Here is a 24739-nt window from a genome sequence, read left to right as displayed (position 1 = left end):
ACTTTAATTCTGTTAGTATTTGTTTCACATATGTAGGTGATCCTGTGTTGGGTGCATAGATATTTATAATAGTTATGTCTTCTTGTTGGACTGACCCCTTTATCATTATGTAATGTCCTTCTTTGTTTCTTGTTACTTTCTTTGTTTTGAAGTCTATTTTGTCTGATACAAGTACTGCAACTCTTGTGTCAGAAAAAGTAGGGCTTTTTTCTATTAGTTGCATGAAATATCTTTTTCCATCCCTTTACTTTCAGTCTGTATGTCTTTGGGCTTGAAGTGAGTCTCTTGTAGGCAGGATATAGATGGGTCTTGTTTTTTTATCCATTCAGTGAGTCTACATCTTTTGATTGGTGCATTCAGACCATTTACATTTAGGGTGATTATTGATAGGTAAGTACTTTTTACCATTGCAGGCTTTAGATTCATGGTTACCAAAGGTTCAAGGGTAATTCTCTTACTGTCTAATTTAACTCACTTTGTGTTCTATTACAAACACAACCTAAAGATTATTTTGGGGTTTTTTCCCCTCCTTTTTCTTCCTCCATTCTTTGTATGTTATTAATCATATTCTGTACTCTTTGTCTATCCCTTGGGTGACATCTGTTTAGCCTTAGGAATATTTCCATCTATAGGAGTCCCTCCAAAATGCACTGTAGAGATGGTTTGTGGGGGGTAAATTCTCTCAGCTTTTGCTTATCTGAAAATTGTTTAATCCCTCCTTCAAATTTAAATGATAACCTTTCTGGGTAGACTATTCTTGGTTCAAGGCCCTTCTGCTTCATTGCATTAAATATATCATGCCACTCCCTTCTGGCCTGTACGGTTTCTGTTAAGAAATCTGATGATAGCCTGATGAGTTTTCCTTTGTATGTGATCTTTTTTCTCTGTCTAGCTGCTTTTGGTCTGTCTTTATCCTTTATCTTTTCCATTTTAATTATTATATGTCTTGGTGTTGTCTTCCTTTGGTCCCTTGTGTTGGGAGATCTATGCATCTCCATGGCTTGAGAGACTATCTCCTTCCCGAGATTGGGAAAGTTTTCAGCAATTACCTCTTCAGTGACACTTTCTATCCTTTTTCTCTCTCTTCTTCTGGTACCCCTATTATGCAAATATTGTTCCAGTTGGATTGGTCACACAGTTCTCTCATTATTCTTTCATTGCTGGAGATTCTTTTTTCTCTCTGTGCCTCAGCTTCTTTGTATTCCTCTTCTCTAATTTCTATTCCATTTACTGTGTTTTCTGCTACATCTAATCTGCTTTTAAATCCCTCCATTGTATGTTTCATTTCAGATATGGAATTTCTTAATGATTGAATCTCCATCTTAAATTCGTTTCTGAGTTCTTGAATATTTTTCTGGACCTCCATAAGCATGTTTATGATTTTTATTTTGAACTCTCTTTCAGGAAGATTGGTAAGTTCACTTTCATTTGGTCTTTTCTGTGGGGTTTGTGAGATTTTGGTCTGAACCATGTTCTTTTGATGTTTCATATTTCTGTGTGGTGCCCTCCAGTGCCCAGAAGCTCCAGTCTCTGGAGCTGCTCAGCCCCTAGAGTGAGGTTGGGGGTTATAGGGGAGAGGAGCTGGTGCCCTGTTTCATGAGGTCTTCTCTCTTCTTAAGGTCTGTATGCAGTCTGGTGCAGCCTTCTTTCCTGTTGCTCTTTTGGGTTAGTTGTATTAACTGTATTTTCACACTATCTGTGGTTTTGGGAGGAGTTCTCTGTCTCACCTCTCACTCCACCATCTTGAATTGTCCCACTGAGGAAGGGGAGTGTCAACAGAGTTTTTCTTGGCTTCAATGGCAGGAGTCATGGCACAAGGGGGAACCATTTATCTGTCAGTGGAGGTTAGGTCTCATGATGTCTTAAGGTTCCTTTGAGCTCAGGATGCTAGTGTCCCTGGAGTTCTGAGGGATTTACGTTCTTTTATAAATTTGAAATGGGAGTTGGAAAGAGGATGTCTTGTAGATGATTTTTAGAGAGGTGATTTCTACCAAAAGGGAACCGGACCAGAAGTACTCAGTAGGGAGTGAGTCCACTCATGAGTGGGAGGAAGCACCAAGGGCCGAACTTCCAAGCACTGCCTGTGCTCCTGTAGGGGACTTGAGAGTATATAGTGGGTAGATTGTATATAACCAAATGACAGGTGCAGAGTTCACATTAGGTGCTCAGGACTGGGAGCATTGGAAGGAGGCACAGCTGGGGGCAGCATCAGCCGTTGTGACAGCAGGGTGGAGATGGGGATCAGGCTGCTTGTCGAAAGTATACACTTCAGCAGGTTTGCTGGAGCACCAGCCTTGTGCTCAGCAACCCGAAACATCCACACCTCCTTGCCCATGCTTGGGTGGGCACCTGCCAGCACAGTTCCCTGAGGAGCAGGAAGCCAGAGCAGGGCAGCTGCTTTTGTAAGCTTTATGGTGCATTGCTACAAAACTGGCTTAGATCTGTGATTGACTTAAGTTTATCAGGGAAACCTTAAACCCATCTCCCTGGTTGTTGGCGAGCAGTTGCTCTCATTTAAATCTCTCCCATGTCTGCCTAATTATGCTGCTGGCTATAGCCTAATTTGTTTTCTGTTCTGATATCTTAGGGAGTGGGATAGAGACTACCCCCATCTTAAATAGGTTTGGTTGGCCTGCTGGTGGCCCCAGCCAAGGAAAGCTGTCATGGGTGTTTTCAGTGTAGTACAAGCCTATTGAATCGGCTCATCTACTGCCTTCTCAATTTGGATGACCCAAAGCTTTCATTGTTACTTAACTTTTGGAGCCTTAACAGGGTGTTCTAACATAAAAATTCTACAAAAATCGTACTCAACTCTTCTTTACAGAACTGAGTCAGGTATGTACTATGCCTATTAACACTCTGTCTGACTATCTATCAGGGTACTGGTCCTTGTGCCATACCTGGGAAAATTGAACAAATCACAGAAAGGCAAGAGCCAGGCAAACACCATTCTAGAGCACTCTCTGGAGTTAACCCTAAGCATCTCACATGCATTATCTCTTATTCCTTACAGGGAACTCTGTGAAATGGGTACTCTGAGCCCCATTCAGCATTTGAGCTAAGAGGTTATTTTCCCAATACCTCAGAGTTATCAGGTGGTGGAACTGAACCTGGAACCTGGGCCTTCCTCAGCCTGTGTCCTCCACCACTGTATTGGACAACTGTCCAGGTCATCCAAATGCCATAGGCCATAGCTCCCTCTGGTGAAACTAGCAGTGCAGGTGAAGAAAGCAAAGCACAGCACTACTTAGTAGGTCTCTTAATCCTAATGATCCAATTTGACAACAAATTGGAGTTGTCATTGTACTTTGATAGGTGAAAGAAGGCTCAGGTGACTGACCTCATTTTGTCATTCAAGTTGCCTGCATTTAAAGGAGGCACTTTCATTATGGGAGGCAAGGATTTGGGAGTAGTTAATCCTTGACTGTCTTCTCTACATTGTATCTGTTGTTCAGTCTGCTCTTTTTCCCACCCTGATTTGCATTCTGTTTCCCCTCCCGCAAAAAGGAGAGACTTAAGAGTTCTATCCTTCAGAACTAGTTTGAAGAGAAGTTCTGCCCTAAGAATTTTGCTCTTCTTATACCTATGGATTTCCTCTTTCCAGTGTAGGCAGCACCCAAGCTGAGGGGCTTTTGCAGCAGGCACTGGGGAAATTGTAGATGTCAGGTGTTGCTGTTTTGAAATAATTCATAGAGCCATGTTTGGCTGTGGAGGTAACAGGTGCTGTAAAAGAAAACAAATAGAGCCAATTATGATGTCAGGATCCCTGGGGACTGGTGGGGTGGGCTGGACAAGGGAAGGATTAAAAATTACAGCACAGTATCTTAGCACTTTGGTTTTTTAACCCCCTTATTAAATTATAACCTCTGTCTGAGGAAAATAAATGAGAACAAGGGTATGTTTAGAATACAGTCTTTGTGTTTTAAATTTGACTAATGAGTGGTTTTAGCATTTCCATTTGGTTCTCAGTCAACCTGTGTTCAAAGTGTCTATTAACCAATAAATATCACAAAAAAAAAAGAGTCAGAAATGGTTGCCACTCCTGCTAATAAGCTACTAATGAAACTGTGCCTGGGTGGGAAATGCAGGCACTCTGGAATCCCCAAGGGTCTTCTCCAGAAAATGAGCAGGAGTGAGCTAAGGCCCCTGGCCCCTGGGAAAGAGGCACATTTAATACCTTCACTTCGAATTTGCCATTCCCCCCTGCACCCTGCTCCTGTCGTTTTTGAGTAACAGTCATTGCTAGTATCTCTTGGTTAACATCAGTTATAGTGAGACTTTAAAAAAGTTTTATTTGACTCAGTAATTCCTAAGTGGGTTTGGAGAGCTGGAAGAACAGTAGCTGTGCTGTGCTTTATTTCTGGCTTCTTAGTCTTTGGTCTCTTGGCGATTCCCCTCTTCTTCTAATTTTCTTTAAGCCTTTTCTCTATCTCTGCATCTCTAACACACACATGCACAATTAAAAATAGGTTGAAGTCTGAATATGTTCAAGATTTTGTAGGGTTGAGAGAATAGGGGGTGGGTAGGGAGTATATCTTAGAAAAAGAAGTGACCAGAACTAGTAGACCATAGCAGTCAACCGGAAAACCGAATTCCCAGCATGGATGTAAAAGCCCAAGAGCTCTGATTAAGGGGCTGTGCTATACTTACTAGTCTCATTTACTGGGTCTTCTAAGTTAAAGATGGACATGGGACACATTGAGGGTAGAGATAGAAAAGGGAACAGAGGCAGGGAACAGGGCTAGCAAACAGTGTGGGCTACCCATCAAGGGTCTCTGGGTGAAAGCCCCTCTGTCCCTTTCCCCTGTTCTCCTTTACTCCACCTCTGGCATTATTAAATTTGGAGGCTCTGACAGGTACCCTTGGGAGGTGGGGGCGGTGTCACTGCATGTGCTTAAAAGTCTGGTGCTTTGAGGGAAGGAGGACCAACACAGAGCCATGATAGGATTCCTAGTTTTTCTGGTCAAAACACATCATTCTTTACTGTCTTTCTCTTCCCATTCCCTACCTGTTCCCCTGGTTCAAGCTATATTATGTCTGATTAGGACAAGTATAATAGATTAACACTTGGCCTCCTTGCTTTCTGTCTCCCTATTTTATATGCTGAGCTCCAAGTGCTTCCATTGGAGTTACTCATGGCCGCCTGAATATGTCTACTTCGTTGCTTGCCCGAGAGCTGTTCTCTGGACTTGGAGCTCTAAATGTTGCTACCCTTGTCCCTCATTCACTTTATAGTCCTCAATGACAGCGGTTGGGCTTGTTCATGTGGTGTCCTCCCCAGTGCCCAGTGCACAAGTGGCCCTCAGTGGGTGGGCAGTGAGCTGCGGTAGAAGAAGTAGGGAAGGGCAGACTCTTTCCCAGTCCTCAGTAAATGTGGTTGACTAGTTAGTTGTGGAAGGAGGCTCTCTCGGTGTCCTAGATCGGGTTTCTTTAGCCTTTGTCCTGACGGCTATTCACAGTACCTTTCCAACGGTGACGCAGGGAATCTAAATAGCATTGCTAGTCCTTGTCCTTGAAGAGTACTGCTTTTTTGAATTCTGTATACAGAGGGTGGAGACCACCTGTTGTCCTCGAGAACTGGGAAGGAAACATTGGTTGGTTACAGCAGATGAGATTTCAGAGGGTAGTTCTGGAGGCTGGTGGGAGCTGTTAGGATAGCTGTTCCTGAGGACGCCTGTGGGGTATCTTGTTTTGAGGGCTTTAATGCAGGTGAGGAATTTTCTCCCTTGCTTGGAAGCCAGGCCAGAGAACTGCTCTAAGGTCCTGCCAGATTCTAAATCCTATGACTCAGAGTGAAAAATTAGTTTGGGGAATATTTGTATTTGTTCTCATTATGTTATTATTTAGTCCTTTTAGAAAATGTATAAATAAATATAACTACAGTCCAGACTGGTTCATTATATGTTTTGCTGTTTAAGAAAAAGGTTTCCATTTGTGTTTTCCTTAAAAAAATAACAACATTAAGCTTTGGTTCAGAGTTCAGTACTCTAGAGAGTTTTGTGTACATTTTTTGTTACGGATTCAGTTCAGCCCTGCCTTGAAAACAGGATAGATGCTCATTTGTGTGAGGCAGGGATCTTGCCAGGACTTGTTTGGGGGTTTTGAATAAAAAAGCAGAGGGCTGTGGTAGTCATGGCAACTGAGCCTGCAAAGTCGCAGCTCTGACCAGCCCTGGTTCAGAGCTTCGAGGCCAGTGAGGTGAGTGGCGGTGCTTCCTTTTCCATATTCCTCCTGTTCCTTCTTGTCTGAGGAGTGAGGGGCAGGGTGCTGGCATTCAGGCCGACCTTTCTGGAGGCCTATGTATTGAGCCTGAGCTTATAGGCACAAGTAATTGGTCCCTGCCCTTCAGAAACTCAGCATAATCAGAAATTTTTACTCTGGACACATACCTATAGGACTTGATAAATAAAATGTCTTTGTTTCATCCTGGTTGACATTTACCTTTTTGAGGCTGTATTTCCTGAGGCACTTTTAACTTCTTCTGAGCCCTGACAGAGCAGTTTTCTCATTTGTACAACAATCGAACACATTAGGAAAAGCTGACAGGATAGATTCTTTTCATTCAACACAAGGGCATGAAGATTCAGAAAGAAAAAGGAATTTGGCTAAATTCACCTGGCTCTCAAAGACAGAGCTGAATGGGTAGCAGAGTTCCAGGGCTGATGGTTGTATTGGCTAGTTCTGGTCGGAACAGGCTGTGCCAGGGCAGCCCTTGATTTTCTGCCATTGCATCCAGGTATGGCTCGAAAGAGCCTAGAAGTCCCTGGAGGGAGAGGTTCCAGGCAGGAGCCTAGTTATTCCATACCTCTCACTCCTCCCAGAGCCATATAACTACTGAGGCATCTGATACCATGACAAAAATGAGAACACCATGACATCCATCTCAGTTGGCCCTGTCTCTGCTGAAGCAGGGCGGCCAGGCTGCCCAGCCGTCTCCCTGCAGGCACTAACCGAGGGGGACGCTGCCACTGTTGAGTCTGGAGGTGCAGGTGTCTAATTACCAGGCACTGGGATGAGTTGGAATGAAGACTGAGTCAGGTAAAATTTGCCAAAAGGTAAAAACGTCTTTTTCAGCAGTCACAAACTGGCTGTGGGCTGAATTCCACTTACAGTATGTTTTGTTTAGCTTTTTTATATTTAAAATTTTTAAGGCTCTTAGAGGGGGCATTTTTCTCAGCCCTTGCCACTCCCTGTTGTCTTACAGATGGCCTTCCTCACTCATCTCTCTTGCCTGCCTCCCGTGGGCATTTGTGTCGGCTCCTGCCCCTTGGAGCACTATTTCTTACCTGCCAGGGTTCTTCTTGCACAGGTGCTTCATGGCCTCAGTTTTCCTAGGCCCATTTTCTCCTTTCTGCCCTACCCAGAACTGTCCTTCTGGGGATATATGTAGGCTCTGAGATTAGCTCTCTATTCTGGTCCCTAGAAATACTTGCTGTTGCTTGGACAGTATCTAATAAACTAATGCTATTCCAGGATTCAAAAGGAGAAGGTACTGCTTTATCCAAGAAATGAAAATTTTTAAACAACTTTGAGATAAAATTTATATATCATAAAATTTACTCATTTAAAGTGTACAATGGGAATAATTCTCAAGTATCCTAGGAAAGGATGGTGGAATAGATGGGTGGTTTCTAGACTATGATGTTTCATGGATCAGAAAAACTTAAAAAGAAAATTTGGGTGAGCAAAGGCCAACTCTTTTTTTTTTTTTTAGGTATCATTGATATACAATCACATTAGCAACATTGTGGTTACTAGATTCCCCCCATTATCAAGTCCCCACCACATACCCCATTACAGTCACTGTCTATCAGCGTAGTAAGATGCTATAGAGTCACTACTTGTCTTCTCTGTGCTATACTGCCTTCTCCGTGCCCCCACTACATTATGTGTGCTAATCATAATCGAAGGTCAACTCTTTTACTTTGTTGAGTTAAGGGCCATAACATAGAAACAATTCACTATCTCCATCATCATCATTATCTCATTTTATACAAGGACTTTTTTTTTTTTTTTTTACTTTTTCTAGTCTGTGTTTATTGAGGAATTTTTCAATTTCTTCTAAGCTTTTTTTAAATTTTGTTATCACTAATCTACAATTACATGAAGAACATTATGTTTACTAGGCTCCCCTCTTCACCAAGTCCCCCCCACAAACCCCATTACAGTCACTGTCCGTCAGTGTAGTAAGATGCTGTAGAGTCACTACTTGTCTTCTCTGTGTTGCACAGCCCTCCCCATGCCTCCCCTCCACATTATGCATGCTAATCGTAATGCCCCCTTTCTTTTTCCCTGCCCTTTTCCCTCCCTTCCCACCCATCCTCCCCAGTCCCTTTCCCTTTGGTAACTGTTAGTCCATTCTTGGGTTCTGTGATTCTGCTGCTGTTTTGTTCCTTCAGTTTTTGCTTTGTTCTTATACTCCACAGATGAGTGAAATCATTTGGTACTTGTCTTTCTCTACCTGGCTTATTTCACTGAGCATAATACCCTTTAGCTCCATCCATGTTGTTGCAAACGGTAGGATTTGTTTTCTTCTTATGGCTAAGTAATATTCCATTGTGTATATGTACCACATCTTCTTTATCCATTCATCTACTGATGAACACTTAGGTTGCTTTCATTTCTTGGCTATTATAAATAGTGCTGTGATAAACATAGGGGTGCATCTGTCTTTTTGAAACTGGGCTGCTGCATTCGTAGGGTAAATTCCTAGAAGTGGAATTCCTGGGTCAAATGGTATTTCTATTTTGAGCTTTTTGAGGAACCTCCATACTGCTTTCCACAATGGTTGAACTAATTTACATTCCCACATAAATATGGAACACTTCACGAATTTGCATGTCATCCTTGCGCAGGGGCCATGCTAATCTTCTCTGTATCATTCCAATTTTAGTATATGTGCTGCCGAAGTGAGCACTACAAGGACATTTTTAATACTACAAAGATAGAAGTTATATAATTTTTAGAAAAAATAACTGTTCTTTATATTGGACACTTTTAAATTCCTTGTTTCAGGACCATTGGAATGAATTGCCACAAACTGCCTTAAAACTTGGCTCAAACCACTAGTACTTTTTTTTTGTATAGCTGTCTTAAAGCTGTAGTAATAGTTCACATACCCTTCAGATGCCCTCAAAATAAACAATTAACCCAACCAGGTTGTGGAGGAGTATGAACCACAAAATGGAATGTAGACACTAACAAATGAACCAAGCATTACAAATTATAATCATATTGTAGGGGGTAGAGAAGAAAAGAACTAATAACCTAAGTGACTTTGTGGAACAATATCCTGACTAGATACCACAAAACTGAAGAGAAAAGAAATGTACATAAATGCTGTAATCTAGTTTGATAACTGTTTCTCAAAGGGGTTTGGGTTAGCAATTTTGAAACTACTTTATTTATATATTGAAATTGAGCAATAAATGTATTGCAGATAATAAAAGCCAGATTTCTCATTGTTGTGAAAAGAAGTTACAGATAATGAGATGGGGGGAACAAATGAACTCTGTGGCATTAGATTGGAATCTGACATAGCAGTATAAACTTGTAGGTCTTTTTAAATTTTATCAAATGTACATCACAGTGGTTCCACAGTACCCCTCCCCCTTCCCCCTGCCCCCATCCACTCCCCTCCCCCTTAACCACTAGTCACTTCTCAGTGTCTATGAGTCTAATACTGTTTTGTTTTATTGGTCATGCTTTGTTTTTATATTCCACAAATGAGTGAAATCATACAGTACTTGTCTTTCTTTGCCTGGCTTATTTCACTGAGCATAATACCCCTCCTAGATCCATCCATGTTGTTGCAAATGGTGGGATTTCTTTTCTTTTTATGGCTGAATAATATTCCATTGTGTATATGTACCACATCTTCTTTATCCACTCATCTCTTGATGGACACTTAGGTTGCTTCCATATCTTGGCTATAGCAAACATAGGGGTGCATATATTTTTTCAAATAAGGGCTTTTGTTTTCTTCAGGTAAATTCCTAGGAGTGGAATTACTGGGTCAAATGGTATTTCTATTTTTAGCTTTTTGAGGAACCTCCATAGTGCTTTCCACAGCAGTTACACCAATTTACAGTTCCACCAACAGTTGTAGGAGGGTTCCTATTTCTCCACACCCTCACGAGCATTTGTTATTTCTTTCTTATCTTTTGGATAGTGGTCATTCTAACTGGTGTGAAAGCTCATTGTGGCTTTAATTTGCATTTCCCTGATGATTAGCAATGTGGAGTATCTTTTCATGTGCCTATTGGACATTTGTATTTCTTCTTTGGAAAAGTGTTCAGGTCCTCTGCCCATTTTTTGATCAGGTTAATTGTTTTTTAGGTGTTGAGGCATGAGTTCTTTATTTATTTTGGATGTTAACCCCTTATCAGATGAGTCCTTACAAATATATTCTCCCATACTGTAGGAATGCCTTTTTGGTCTGCTGATGGTGTCCTTTGCTATACAGAAGCTTTTCATTTTGATGTAGTCCCACTTGTTCATTTTTTATTTTGTTTCCCTTGCCTGAGGACATGTGTTTGGAAAAAAGTTGCTCATGTTTATATTCAAGAGATTTTTGCCTATGTTTTCTTCTAAGAGTTTTATGGTTACATTCAGGTCTTTGATCCATTTCAAGTTTACTTTTGTGTATGGAATTAGACAATAACACAGTTTTATTCTCTTACATGTAGCTGTCCAGTTTTGCCAACACCAGTTGTTGAAGAGGCTGTCATTTCCTCACTGTATATTCATGGCTCCTTTATCATATATTAATTGACCATAGATGCATGGTTTTCTATCTGGGCTCTCTATTCTGTTCTATTGACCTATGGGTCTGTTCTTGTGACAGTACCAAATTGTCTTGATTACTGTGGCTTTGTAGTAGAACTTGAAGTTGGGGAGCATAATCAACTCTAGCTTTGTTCTTCCTTCTCAGGATTGCTTTGGCTATTTAGGGTATTTATGGTTTTACTTGAATTTTAGAACTATTTGTTCTAGTTTGTTGAGGAATGCTTTTGGTATTTTGATAGGGATTGCATTGAATGTGTGGATTTCATATGTGGCTTTTTGTATCTGTTTTCTTTCAGTTAACATAATGTATTCAAGGTTCATTCATGTTGTAGTATTTAGCAGTATTTTGTCCCTTTTAATAGCTGAATTCCACTGTATGGGCATATAGCATTTTGTTTAGTCATTGTTAAGTTGATGGACATTTTAGCTATTATAAACAACGCTGCAAAGAGCATTCACGTAGAAGATTTAGTGTGAATGTATGTTTTTAATTTTCTTGGATATATACCGACATGTGGAATTGTTGGGTTCATATGGTAACTATGTTTAACTTTCTGAGAAACTGCCAAACTGTTATTATACTTGGTTTGTTAGTTTGCTATAATTTTGTTTACTACAGTGGAAAAATCTCAGTAGAGATTATTTTTATTAGTTGATCAAAACCAATATCACCAGTAATAAGACATATTGACACCACAAACTTTGTGATATGAAGCACTGAGAAGAACATTGCATCATTTCTGTGATGCTTTTGTCAAGGATGCATGACCTCAGTTTAATCATGCGAAGACACCGGGCAATCCTGAATAACTGATCAGTATTCCTCAAAGGTGTCTTGGTCATAAAGACAAGGGAAGACTGAGGAATTGATGTAGACTGCAAGAGACTATGGAGAAATAAGAACCAAAAGGATCCATGTGGGATCCTGGAATTAAAAAGGACATTAGTGGAAACACTGGTAATGTCTGAAAAGGATCTTTGGTTTAATTAATAGTATTGTCAGTTTTGCAGTTCTGATCATTATCTAAGGCTATGTAAGATACTAATGTTGGAAAAGGCTATGTGTGCAATATATGGAAGCTCTCTGTACTGTTTCTGTAACATTTGTGTAAGTTTAAAGGTAGTAAAAAGTAAAAAGTTTAAAAAGCAAACCAGTCCTTTATCCTTGCTCACGCGGCTGCAGATCAGGTAAACCTGGCTAACCACAGCTGGGCGTGGCCAGGCTTAGCTCCAGTCTGCACTGTGGGTTCAAGTCTGCTCCACGGATCTCTCATCCTTCTTGGAACAGAATGCTAGCAGAGCATGTTCTTCTCATGGTGGCAGAATTCCAAGAGGTAAGCCAAACATACAGAACATTTCAAAGTACTGTGCAACATTTGCTAGCACCCCACTGGCCAAAGCTTATCATAAGTGAAGCCCATAGTCAAAGGGTGGGAAAGTGCATTTTAACTAGTAGGAAGGACTGCAAGGTCTCACGGCAAAGGATGTGGTTATAGGCAGGGTGGGGGAGGAAAAATTGGTGACAGTAATACGTCTACCACAGATCCCTACCCAACCCCCGCCCCCAATTCCTACCCTGGAAAAGCAGGAATTATTACGTGAATCTTAGCCTGTGACTGAAGTCAGTGACCGAGTCCCAGTGGAAGTCAAAACTTAAGTGTGATGTGTCCTTGTTTGATTTGGATAGAGCTTCCACTTAAACTCATAGACAGGTTTCCTCAGGTTGCAGTCTGTCTCTGGGGAGCCAGTGTTAGAGAAACATACACTGTAGGCTTTGCAGACCTGTTTGCCTTTCTGATTCCTGTTATTATCTGCCTGTCCCTTTGCTCTCCACCTCCCAGTCACTAACTCTACCTGCATGTGGCTTATGACTGGCCTCTGCTCTGCTTTTCCCATGTCCTGGTCCCTTCACAGGGGCCCTGGAAGGATGCAGGCCAAATCACATTCTCTAACTTGGCATTTTTCCCAGAGGGGTGGAAACATTTGAAATACTGTATTTTTTGCCTTTGCCGCTGCTGTTGCTATGGCTGGTTTCATGTATTTTAAATGAGCGTAACCTGTATTTTAAGTTAATGCTATTGTGCTGCTTTTGCCCCCTGTGGTGGCTTATGTAAAGGGAGTAATTTTGGAATTTTCCCCAAATAAAATAAATTGATTCACATAAAATCCTAGTTTCTTCCTTGCCCAGCTTAGCATGGTAGAATCTGTTATGTTTTGAAATTTGTAAACTCACATACTTCTTTTTTTTCCCATTTCTAATTTTGATTTTAAAAATCTGAAAATTCAAGATGCTATTATTAGTAGTATTAAACATAACTGTTAATATGCCTACTAATTGTTATGAATCCACTTTCCCTAGTGAAAATCTTGTTTGCCTTTATACACACCCTTAGATCAGCAAGAATTTTCTCTATTTCATTTTTAATTGTTCACTCAACAAATAATTATTGAGAATTTACTATATACCAGGCCATGTGATAGCCTAGGGATCAAATAGTGGATATTTATATTAACCAGATAAATTCTAAAAAACGAAAACATAACTACTCATTATGGGAAGTCCTTTAAAGAAAAGTTCGTGGTGCTGTTGAAACCTTAAGGGAGCAGCTGGATCTGGTCTCAGAAACAGAGGATTTAACTCTTAGCTGGGATTGGAAGGACGAGGAGATGGAGGATGAGGCTGGAAAGAGCATTCTGGGCAAAGGGAGCAGTAGGTGGAATGGCCCCACGGTAGGAGGTAGCCTGCTTCTTCCACGGACTGGGAGAAAGCCTGTGTGCCTAGAGCACGGGGAATGGGGCGCGCCCAGGGCTGAGGAGGCAGGCAGCAGCCAGCCGCTGAAGGACCTCACTGACCTGCAGGAGGATTGTAATCTTTATTTTAAGAACAGTAGGAAGCCATTAAGGTTTGAAGCAGGGGAATGATGTAGTCTTTGTATTTTGAAGAAAAAAATGATTCATTGTGAAGAACAGTGAGCTCAATTGGGAGGTGAGAGGAGATAGAGGAAAGTTGAAAGTGTCCAAAAAAGAGTTGGAGATGGTTTGGATAAGATTAGTAGTGGGGAGGACAGAGGGAGGGTATGAATTCAAGAGACATATAGTAAGAAAAACCATCATGTTTTAGAGATAGATTGGGTATTGCGGGGGGTGATAAAATGGAGTATCAAGGATGACCTACTTCACATTCAGCCAGGAAGATACTCTGTTGTTTTGTCATTGGACTCGTTTCACGTGCGACAACCTCTCTCCTTCGCACAGTCACAGATGAGATTGATGCTGAAGAAGTTATGCCTTGTGACCATGGGAATAGAAGTTGCGAGTTCTTTGTTGTTCTTACTAGTATTGGTCCTTCTCTCCTCCTAGAACCGACTTCTTCAGCCATTAGCTCTATTTTCCTACGCCATCCTGGGCTTCCTAATGGCACACCACAGCTCTCCAAGTTCTTCCTGCCTCTTTTGGGCCTCACCTCCTGAACGCAGCTGTCAGTTTCTGTGTCAGCCTCCTTTGCGTGCAGGTCTCCATCTATTTGGGGTTCCCCTTTGTCCCAGTCTGTGCCTCACTCTTTGCTTCACTTAACACCCAATTTAACCTTGCTCAGGAAGTCTCCCCAGAGAAAGGTTTCCCTATTTTACTCTGAACAAATGTGTACTTTTTATCTTTGAAGCATTTTGGATAGTTTTGAGGTTAGAAGAGGATCATTATGCACAAATACTCATGTACTTAAGTTCCCATTTATTCTTTAGCCAAATCTGCTGAAGTGGGGCAGCAGGAACAGAACAGCATGTCTTGGCATGGTGTTTCCCTGGCTTCTTGGTTCTATGATGGAGGCACATTGGTTGGTGGAACTTGGAGTTCATTATGCCAGGGTTGAGAAAACTTGAATTCTTGCTACATAATTACCCTTTTATACTCAGGGTTTACCCAGTCGTTCTGAGAGAACTTGTGCTATGTACTTCCCCTGAAGAAATATTTTCAGATTGTTAGTCTTTTTTGATTCTTGACTCAAACTCAGCATCAGCAAGGTAGTGCCATCCTCTGCCAGGAGAAATCGGAGTCAAAGTTCAGATGTCATAGTAGCATCTCTGCTTCTAGATTTCCAGCGCCCTGAAGAACCCTTGAAAGTCTCTCTCCCTGCAGCCCTTAACATTCCTCTTTTTATTCCTAGAACCCACCCCAGTGGCCTGATGTCTAGTAGTTGCTTGGTAAATATTAGGTGGGTGAATGAATAAGTGTAACATTCCAGTTGTAGTATGTGATCTTGCACAGTTGCTTTTTAACAATCCTATGGTGATTTTTTACAGTATATATGAATAGCCCATCCATTTACAACACTTTTTTGACAAGCCAACATCAGCTCTTCTCAGATAGGTGGGCACAGGCTTTTAGTTTCTCTTGGTTCCAATCCCACCGTGCTTGGCTTGCTGTGTCCTCCTGCCTTCCAGTCTCTTCCTTGTCCCTTCTCCTTTCTTATAAACATCAAGTACCAAAAATTTTATGTGTCAAGCTCTGTCCTAGGGGTTTGGGAAATAAAAAGGACGACGTATAATCCTGTGCCCGGGGAAGAGAAAGCTTCATTGAAAGAGCCTGGTTAACAGATGGGGGTGGGGAGGTATAAGCTTGCTGGAAGGGTAGGCTGCTGGGGTTCTGTGGGACTGTCAGGAAGGATGTCATGGAGGGGACAGTGACATAGCCATGTCCTGAAGGATAAGTAGGGATTCGCCATTCATCTACACATAACAAAGAGGCTTATTATTGTTCGATTTAAAGAAAACATGATAGTTTAAATATGCAGATTCTAACTGGGGGGCATTGGTTTCTGGATTTTAATGCAGATGCCCTGGCCCACTTTGCCTTAGACCCTCATTCTCTATGGATCAGCAGAAGGAAAGTATGTGAGTGGTGTGTGTATGTTAGAGAGATGGATGGATTCAGATAACAGCACAGCAGTCTGTTCTCCATGACCTAGTCCTGTTGGCTTGTTAGCCATCCCATCACAGTGTCCTTCCAAGGACCATGTATTTCATGAACCTTCTCTCTTCTTGGTTTTTAGGTCAGGCTGTCCCTGCAGGATCCCATGTACGGCTGAATCTCCAGACCGGGACAAGAGAAGTGAAACTCCACGATGAAGACAAGTTACAAAATAAATTGAAAGGGTCAAAAAAAGGCAAAAGGTACAGTGGTAACCCTAGGTAGGAACTGGGAAGCTGACTGATTTTGAAATACTGGAACTAATGATAATGATTTTTACCCAAATTCATGTGGCTTTTTAAAATGTTTGAAATAGCCCAGAATTTGTGACATAGGCATACCTCATTTTATTGTGCTTTGCTTTATTTTTTACAGATTGAAGCTTTGTGACAGTCCTGCATTGAGCAAGTCTATTAGTGCCATTTTTCCAATAGCATTTGCTTACTTTGTTTCACATTTTGGTAATTTTCACAATATTTCAGACTTTTTCATTGTTATATTTGTTGTGGTTATCTGTGATAGGTGATCTTTCATGTTACTATTGTAATTACATTGAGGTGCCACAAACCACACCCATATAAGTCAGTGAACTTAATCGATAAATGTTCTGTGTGTGTTCTCACTTCTTCACTGACCAGCTATTTCCCTGTCTCTCCCTCTCTTTGGGCCACCCTGTTCCCTGAGACACAACAATATTGAAAGTGTTCAAGGAAAAGGTAGAGTTGCACATCTCTCAATTTCAATCGAAAGCTTGTGTTAAGCATGTAAGAAGTGCCAGATGTCAGAGCGGCATCTCTGCTCTAGATTTCCAGTGTTCTAGATTTCTAGGCCTGTTTTGCCAAACCATTAGCCAAGTTGTGAATGTGAAGGAAAAGTTTTCCAGTGAACACATGAATGACAGGAAAGCAAGCAGCCCTTGCTGGTATGGAAAAAGTTTTAGTGGTTCTGGTTAGAAATACACAATCCACAACATTCACTTAAGCCAAATTCTAATTCAGAACTAACTCTTCAATTCCTCTGAAGGCTGAGAGAGGTGAGGAAGCGCAGACAAAGAGCTTGATGCTGGCAGAGGTGAGTTCACGAGGTTTAAGGAAGGGAGCTGTCTCCAGATTGTGGGAGCGCAGAGTGGGGCAGCAGCAAGTTATCCTCAAGATCTGGGTAAGAGTGAATGAAGGTGGCTGCACTGAACAACAGATTTCCAGTGCAGAGGAAACAGCTTTACACTGAAGAAGATGCCATCCAAGACCTTTATACCTAGAGAGAAGTCAATGCCTGGCTTCAAAGCTTCAGAGGATAGGCTGACTCTTGTGAGGGGCTAATGCAGCCGGTGACTTTCAGTCAAAACCACTTCTCATTGACCATTCTGAAAATACTATGGCCCTTAAGAATTATGCTAAATGTACTCTGCTTTTGCTCTATAAATGGAACAACAAAGCCTGGGTGACAACACATTTGTTTATAACATGGTTTACTGATTATTTTAAGGCCACTGTTGAGACTTACTGCTCAGAAAAAAAAGAATCTTTTGTTGACAATGCACCTATTCACCTGAGAGCTCCAATGAGATGTAGAAAAGAGATGAGTGCTATTTTCATGCCTGCTAGCATGCATTCATTCTTCAGCCCATGGACTGCAAGATTTGGAGGAAGTAACTGCAGAGGTGATAGAAATATAAGACAACTAGAATTAGAAGTGGAACATGGAGACATGACTGAATTGCTGAAATCTTGTGATAAAACTTTAATGGATGAGGAGTTGCTACACATGAGCAAAGAAAGTGGTTTCTTGAGATAGAGTCTACTCCTAGTGAAGATGCTGTGAAGATGGTTGAAATGACAACAAAGAGTTTACAGTATGATGTAACAGGTTGGGAACATTCAGAAGCTTCAGATGCTCCATCCCCTGGCTGGCTATGCAGCTATGAGGCACTCCAACATGATAAGCAGCCTTCTGTGCCTTCCTCCTGGCCAGAACCACCTTGCAAACTGGCTGTCCCCACCATTGCACCAGGCATGCCAGAGGGCAGCCCTGCCTATGGCAGCTACAAGTGCAAAGCATAGAGGCTTCTGCCTGCTCACTCAGCCCACTGGCCTGGCAGTGGAGGTAGGCACTGCAGCTGGGAAGCAGGAAAGACCTCTTTTCTCCCAACAGGCACCAGTGCTGCTTACCTGCGATTCTGTCCCTCCCACATTACCACAGGGGCTGAACAGCTCCAGAGAGCAGAGCTGCTGGGCATTAGAGGGCACCACCTACAAATATGAAGCATCAAAGGAACCTGGTTCAAACCAAAATCCCACAAACAACAGAAAAGGGGGCAAGTGAAACTGAACTCATCAATCTTCCTAAAAGAGATTTCAAAATAAAAATCATAAACTTGGTCATGGAGGTACAGAAAAATATTCAAGAACTCAGGGAGAAATTCAAGAATGAGATACAAACGTTGAAGAATACAGTATCAGAAATGAAACATACAATGGAGGGATTTAAAAGCAGACTAGATTAAGTAGAGGAGACAGTATATGAAATAGAAATTAGAGAACAGGAATACAAAGAAGCTGAGGCACAGAGAGAAAAAGGATCACTAGGAATGAAAGAATATTGAGAGAACTGTGTGACCAATCCAAATGGAACAATATTTGCATTATCAGGGTACCAGAAGAAGAAGAGAGAGAAAAAGGGATAGAAACTATCTTTAAGGAGGTAATTGCTGAGAATTTTCCCAGTCTGGGGAAGGAGATAGTCTCTCAGGCTATGGAAGGGCACAGATCTCCCAACACTAGGGATCCAAGGAGGACACCACCAAGAAATATAATAATTAAAATGGAAAAGATCAAGGACAAGGACAGCATACTAAAAGCAGCCAGAGAGAGAAAAAAGACCATATACAAAGGAAAGCCCATCAGGCTACCATCAGACTTCTCAGCAGAAACTTTACAGGCCAGAAAAGAGTGGCATGATATATTTAATGCCATGAAGCAGAAGGGCCTCAAACCAAGAATACTCTACCCAGAAAGATTATCATTTAAATTTGAAGGAAGGATTAAACAACTTCCAGATAAGCAAAAGCTGAGAGAATTTACCTCCCACAAACTGTCTCTACGTTGTATTTCGGAGAGAGTGCTCTAGATGGAAGTGTTCCTAAGGCTAAATAGCTGTCACCAGAGGAAATAAAACCACTAAAGAAAGTAGACCAATTAATTACTAAGTTGATGCAAAGTCAAATCAACTACCCCCAAAGTCAGTCATGGGATAGACAAAGAGTACAGAATATGATACCTAATGTATAAAGGATGGAGGAGGAAGAAAAAGGAGGAAAAAAGGAAAAAGAATCTTTAGATTGCATTTGTAATAGCATATTAAGTGATTTAAGTTAGACTGTTAGACAGTAAAGAAGTTACCCTTGAACCTTTGGTAACCACGGATCTAAAGCCTGCAGTGGCAATAAGTACATACCTATCGATAAGCACCCTGAATGTAAATGGTCTGAATGCACCAATCAAAAGACATAGAGTCACTGAATGGATAAAAAAACAAGACCCATTTATATGCTACCAACAAGAGATTCACTTCAAACCCAAAGACATACATAGACTAAAAGTAAAGGGATGGAAAAAGATATTTAATGCAATTAATAGGGAGAAAAAAGCAGGTGTTGCAGTACTTGTATCAGACAAAATAGACTTCAAAACAAAGAAAGTAACAAGAGACACAGAAGGACATTACATAATGATAAAGAGGACATTCCAACAAGAGGATATAACCATTATAAATATCTGTGCATCCAACACAGGAGCACCAATATATGTGAAACAAATACTAACAGAATTAAAGAGGGAAATAGAATGCAATGCATTCATTTTAGGAGACTTGAACACACCACTCGCTCCCAAGGACAGATCAACCAGACAGAAAATAAGTAAGGACACAGAGGCACTGAACAACACATTAGAACAGATGGACCTAACAGACAGCTACAGAACACTCCATCCAAAAGCAGCAGATACACACTCTTCTGAAGTGCACATGGAACATTTTCAAGAATAGATCATATACTAGGCCACAAAGAGAGCCTCAGTAAATACAAAAATACAATTGAAATTGTACCAGCCAGCTTCTTAGACCACAAAGGTATGAAACTAGAAATAAATTATGCAAAGAAAACAAAAAATCCCACATACACGTGGAGGCTTAACAACATGCTCCTAAATACTCAATGGATCAATGACCAAATAAAAACAGAGATCAAGCAATATATGGAGACAAATGACAACAGTAACTGAACACCACAAAATCTGTGGGATGCAGTGAAGGCTGTGCTATAAGGGAAGTATATTGCAATACAGGCCTACCTTAGGAAAGAAGAACAATCCCACATGAACAGTCTAAACTCAGAATTAATGAAACTAGAAAAAGAACAAGTGAGGCCCAAAGTCAGGAGACAGAGGGACATAATAAAGATCAGAGCAGAAATAAATAAAATTGAGAAAAATAAAACAATAGAAAGAATCAGTGAAAGCAGAAACTGGTTCCTTGATAAAATAAATAAAATAGGTAAGCCCCCAGCCAGACTTATCAAGAAAAAAAGAGAGTCTACACACATAAACAGAATCAGAAATGAGAAAGGAAAAATCACTACAGACACCACAGAAATACAAAGAATTATTAGAGTGTACTATGAAAAATTATATGCTAACAAACTGGATAACCTAGAAGAAATGGACAACTTTCTAGAAAAATACAACCTTCCTTGGCTGACTCAGAAATAAACAGAAAATCAGAACAGACCAATTACCAGCAATGAAATTGAATTGGCAATCAGAAACTACCTAAGAACAAATCCCCTGGACCAGATGGCCTCACCACTGACTTTTATCAAACTTTTAGTGAAGACCTAATACCTATCCTCCCTAAAGCTTTCCAAAAAGTAGAAGAGGAGGGAATACTTCCAAATTCATTCTATGAGGCCAGTATCACTCTAATACCAAAATCAGGCAAAGACACCACAAAAAAAGAGAATTACAGACCAATGTCTGATGAACAAAGATGCAAAAGTACTCAACAAAGTATTAGCAAACCGAATTCCAAAATACATCAAAAAGATCATCCATCATGATCAAGTAGGATTTATTCCAGGGATCAAGGATGGTACAACATTTGAAAATAAGTCAGGCAGAGAAAGACAAGTACAGAGGGCAAGTACCTCAACATAGTAAGGGCCATATATGAAAAACCCACAGCCAGCATCATACTTAACAGTGAGAAGCTGAAAGCATTTCCTTTAAGATCAGAAACAAGACAAGGATGCCCACTCTCCTCACTTCTGTTCAACATAGTTCTGTAGGTCCTAGGCACAGCAATCAGACAAAACTAAGAAATAAAAGGCATCCAGATTGGTAAGGAAGAAGTTAAACTGTCACTGTTTGCAGATGACATGGTATTGTACATAAAAAATCTTGAAGAATCCACTCCAAAACTATGAGAACTAATAACTGAATTCAGCAAAGTTGCAGGATACAAAATCAATACACAGAAATTGGTTGCATTCCAATATGCTAACGATAAACTAGCAGAAAGAGAAATCAGGAAAACAGTTCCATTCACAGCTGCATCAAAAAAGGATAAAATACCTAGGAATAAACCTAACCAAGGAAGTGAAAGACCTATACTCTGAAAATGATAAGATATTCATGAGAGAAATTAAAGAAGATATCAGGAAATGGAAATATATTCCATGCTCATGGGTTGGATGAATTCATATTTTCCAAATTATCATCCTGCCTAAAGCAATCTGCAGATTCAGTGCAATCCCTATCAAAATACTGATGGCATTCTTCAGTGAAATAGAGCAAACAGTTCTAAAAGTCCTAGGGAACCACAAAAGATTCTGAATAGCCAAAGCAATCCTGAGAAGGAAAAATCAAGCTGGGGGAATTACACTCCCCGATTTCAAGCTCTACTACAAAGCCACAGTAATCAAGACAATTTGGTACTGTCACAAGAACAGACCCATAGATCAGTGGAACAGGCTAGAGAGCCCAGATATAAACCCAAGCATATACAGTCAATTAATATATGAAAAAGGAGCCATGGGTATACAATGAGGAAATGACACCTCTTCAACAACTGGTGTTGGCAAAACTGGATAGCTACATGTAAGAGAATGAAACTGGATTATTGTCTAACTCCATACACAAAAATAAACTTGTAATGGATCAAAGACCTGAATGTAAGTCATGAAACCATAAAACTCTTAGAAGAAAACATGGGCAAAAATCTCTTGAATAGAAACATGAGCAACTTTTTCCTGAACATATCTCCTCGGACAAGGGAAACAAAAGCAAAAATGAACAAATGAGACTACATCAAGCTAAAAAGCTTTTCTATGGCAAAGGACACCATTAGTAGAACAAAAAGGCATCCTATAGTATGGGAAAATATATCTTTAAATGACATATCCGACAAGGGATTAACATCCAAAATATATAAAGAACTTCCATGCCTCAACACACAAAAAGCAAGTAACCTTATTAAAAAATGGGTGGAGGATATGAACAGACAATTCTCCAAAGAAGAAATTCAGATGGTCAACAGGCACATGAAAAGATGCTCCACATTGCTAAATATCAGGGAAATGCAAATTAAAACCACAATGAGATATCACCTCACACCAGTTAGGGTGGCCAACATTGAAAAAACAAACAACAACAACAAATGCTGGTGGTGGATGCTGAAAAAAGAGTAACCCTCCTACACTGCTGGTGGGAATGTAAATTAGTTCAACCATTGTGGAAAGCAGTATAGAGGTTCCTCAAAAAACTAAAAATAGAAATACCATTTTACCCAGGAATTCCACTCCTAGGAATTTACCCTAAGAATGCAGCAGCCCAGTTTGAAAAAGACATATGCACCCCAATGTTTATCACAGCACTATTTACAATAGCCAAGATATGGAAGCAACCTAAGTGTCTATCAGTAGATGAATGGATAAAGCAGAGGTGGTACATACACACAATGGAATACTATTCAGCCATGAGAAGAAAACAAATCCTTCCATTTGCAATAACATGGATGGAGCTGGAGGGTATTATGCTCAGTGAAATAAGCCAGGTGGAGAAAGACAAGTACCAAATGATTTCCCTCATTTGTGGAGTATAACCATGAAGCAAAACTGACAGAACAAAACAGCAGGGGGCTCAGAGATTCCAAGAAGGGACTAGTGGTTACCAAACAGGGAGGGGTGGGGGACGGTGGTTGGGGAGGGAGGGAAAAGGGGATTGAGGGAAAAGGGGATTGAGGGGTGTGTGTGGGGTCAGGGGGAAGACAGTGAGGCACAGAGAAGGCAAGTAGTGATTCTGTGGCTTCTTACTACCCTGAGGGACAGTGATTTCAATGGAGTGTGGGGGGGACTTGATAATATGGGTGAATATAGTAACCATAATGTTTTTCATGTGAAACCTTCATATGAATGTGTATCTATGATAATTTAATTTTAAAAAGAGGGGAGGCAAAAAGAAAAAAAAAAGAAAATGCCATGACCACCCCAACCTTCAGCAACCAGCACCCTGATCAGTCAGCAGCCGTCAGTATCAAGGGAAGACTGACTCTCCACCAGGAAGAAGATTATGACTCGTTGATAGCTCAGATGATGGTTAGCATTTTTTAGCAATATAGTATTTTTTAATTAAGGTAACAGTAGGTGCATTGCTTTTTTAGATATACTTAATAGATTATGTATACTTAATAGACTGTGTAGTATGGTATAAGCATAACTTTTATATGCACCTGGAAACTAAAAAAGTCCATTTGACTCACTTTATTGCCATATTCACTTTATTGCGATAACCTGGAAGGAAACCTGCAGTCTCTCTGAGGCATGCCTGTAAATCTGTCAGGGTTTTATGGAAGTTCACTCCTATAGTCTTTGGAAAGAAATAGTTTGGAAAAGCAAATTGATACTTTAAAAAGGCTGTAGGGGTATTGCTTAACCTGCTTTAAAAATGAAGCTATTTTTCCCAGTACTTTAAGAGCACCCATTTGAATCCCAACAATTAATGCACTGATTACAGATGAGTCATCTATTCATTAAAACCGGCCTGTTAGGCCTTCTGCTTGCAGTAATACTTCCTTGGTGAACAATAAAATTGCATTTTAGAGTCTTTAATTCAGACTAACTTCTCCTCTTGTTAGTCCATATTAAAACAGGCTTTCTTATAGTATTAAAGTTCTCCAATATTAAGGGATTGCCTTATTTTTTAATAAGATTGATTTAATTATTAATTAATTAATTAATAGATTAATCTATTTTTCTGTTCTTTGCCTTGAATTAACCAAGTCTGCTTGCTATTTCTTGCATGAGGGAGAAGGTGATTGAGACATGGGGTTGCAGGGGCTTTGAATTGTGAACTGTGCAATTTGAAAGGTTATAAATACCAGCCATGAAGTTTCTAATGCAGGGATCCTGCAATAATGGTCTGTGAACCATATTCGGACTGCTGCCTGTTTTTGTCAGTCTCACAAGCTAAGTTGTTTTTAACGTTTTTTAATGACTGGGAAAAAAACCAAAGAATATTTTTGACTCTTGAAAAGTACATGAAATTGAGATTTCAGCATCCATAAATAAAGTTTTATTGGAATACAACTGTGCTTATTCATTTATGTGTTGTCTATGGCTGCTTTCTTAGCAGCTTCTCTACTAGTGCTGCTGGATGTGTGACGGCCATGCTGCTACCTATATAGCTGCAGTGCCTGAGACGGGCAGGGCCCTGTCTGACCTGTCCCAGGAGTTCTACTGGCTCTGCCTGACTTCTGTATTTGGCCCCTAGCAGCAGGTTCCCTCTTGCTATTTAGGTATTAGGCATTGCCATCTCCACAGGTTTTAGTCCATATCTGTCAGTATCCTCACAGCATCTCTCTTTTTGACTGTCCCCTGGAATAGTCAGCTTTTTGAATCACCCTTCTATGTTTGGAAGGATTAGGGAAAACTATA

At 40.6% G+C, this 24739-nt stretch overlaps 1 protein-coding gene and 1 non-coding gene across 5 annotated transcripts in view; one reads left to right on the top strand and one right to left on the bottom strand.

Annotated features, from left to right (window-relative positions):
* SIL1 (SIL1 nucleotide exchange factor) overlaps positions 1 to 24739 on the top strand; it is a 222467-nt gene that overhangs the window by 116037 nt on the left and 81691 nt on the right. For all 4 annotated transcript variants that reach the window (XM_017673104.3, XM_073221753.1, XM_073221752.1 and 1 more), the window contains one exon: positions 15836 to 15956. In XM_017673104.3, the coding sequence (XP_017528593.3) occupies positions 15836 to 15956 (121 nt within the window). The remainder of the gene's footprint in view (positions 1 to 15835; positions 15957 to 24739) is intronic.
* On the bottom strand, positions 8811 to 8917 carry LOC118972086 (U6 spliceosomal RNA). Its single transcript, XR_005060895.1, has one exon. It is a non-coding gene; the product is annotated as a U6 spliceosomal RNA (small nuclear RNA).

This window comes from Manis javanica, chromosome 14 (genome assembly GCF_040802235.1).
Source record: "Manis javanica isolate MJ-LG chromosome 14, MJ_LKY, whole genome shotgun sequence".
Classification (NCBI taxonomy): Eukaryota; Metazoa; Chordata; class Mammalia; order Pholidota; family Manidae; genus Manis; species Manis javanica.
This window is presented reverse-complemented; position numbering and strand designations above follow the sequence as displayed.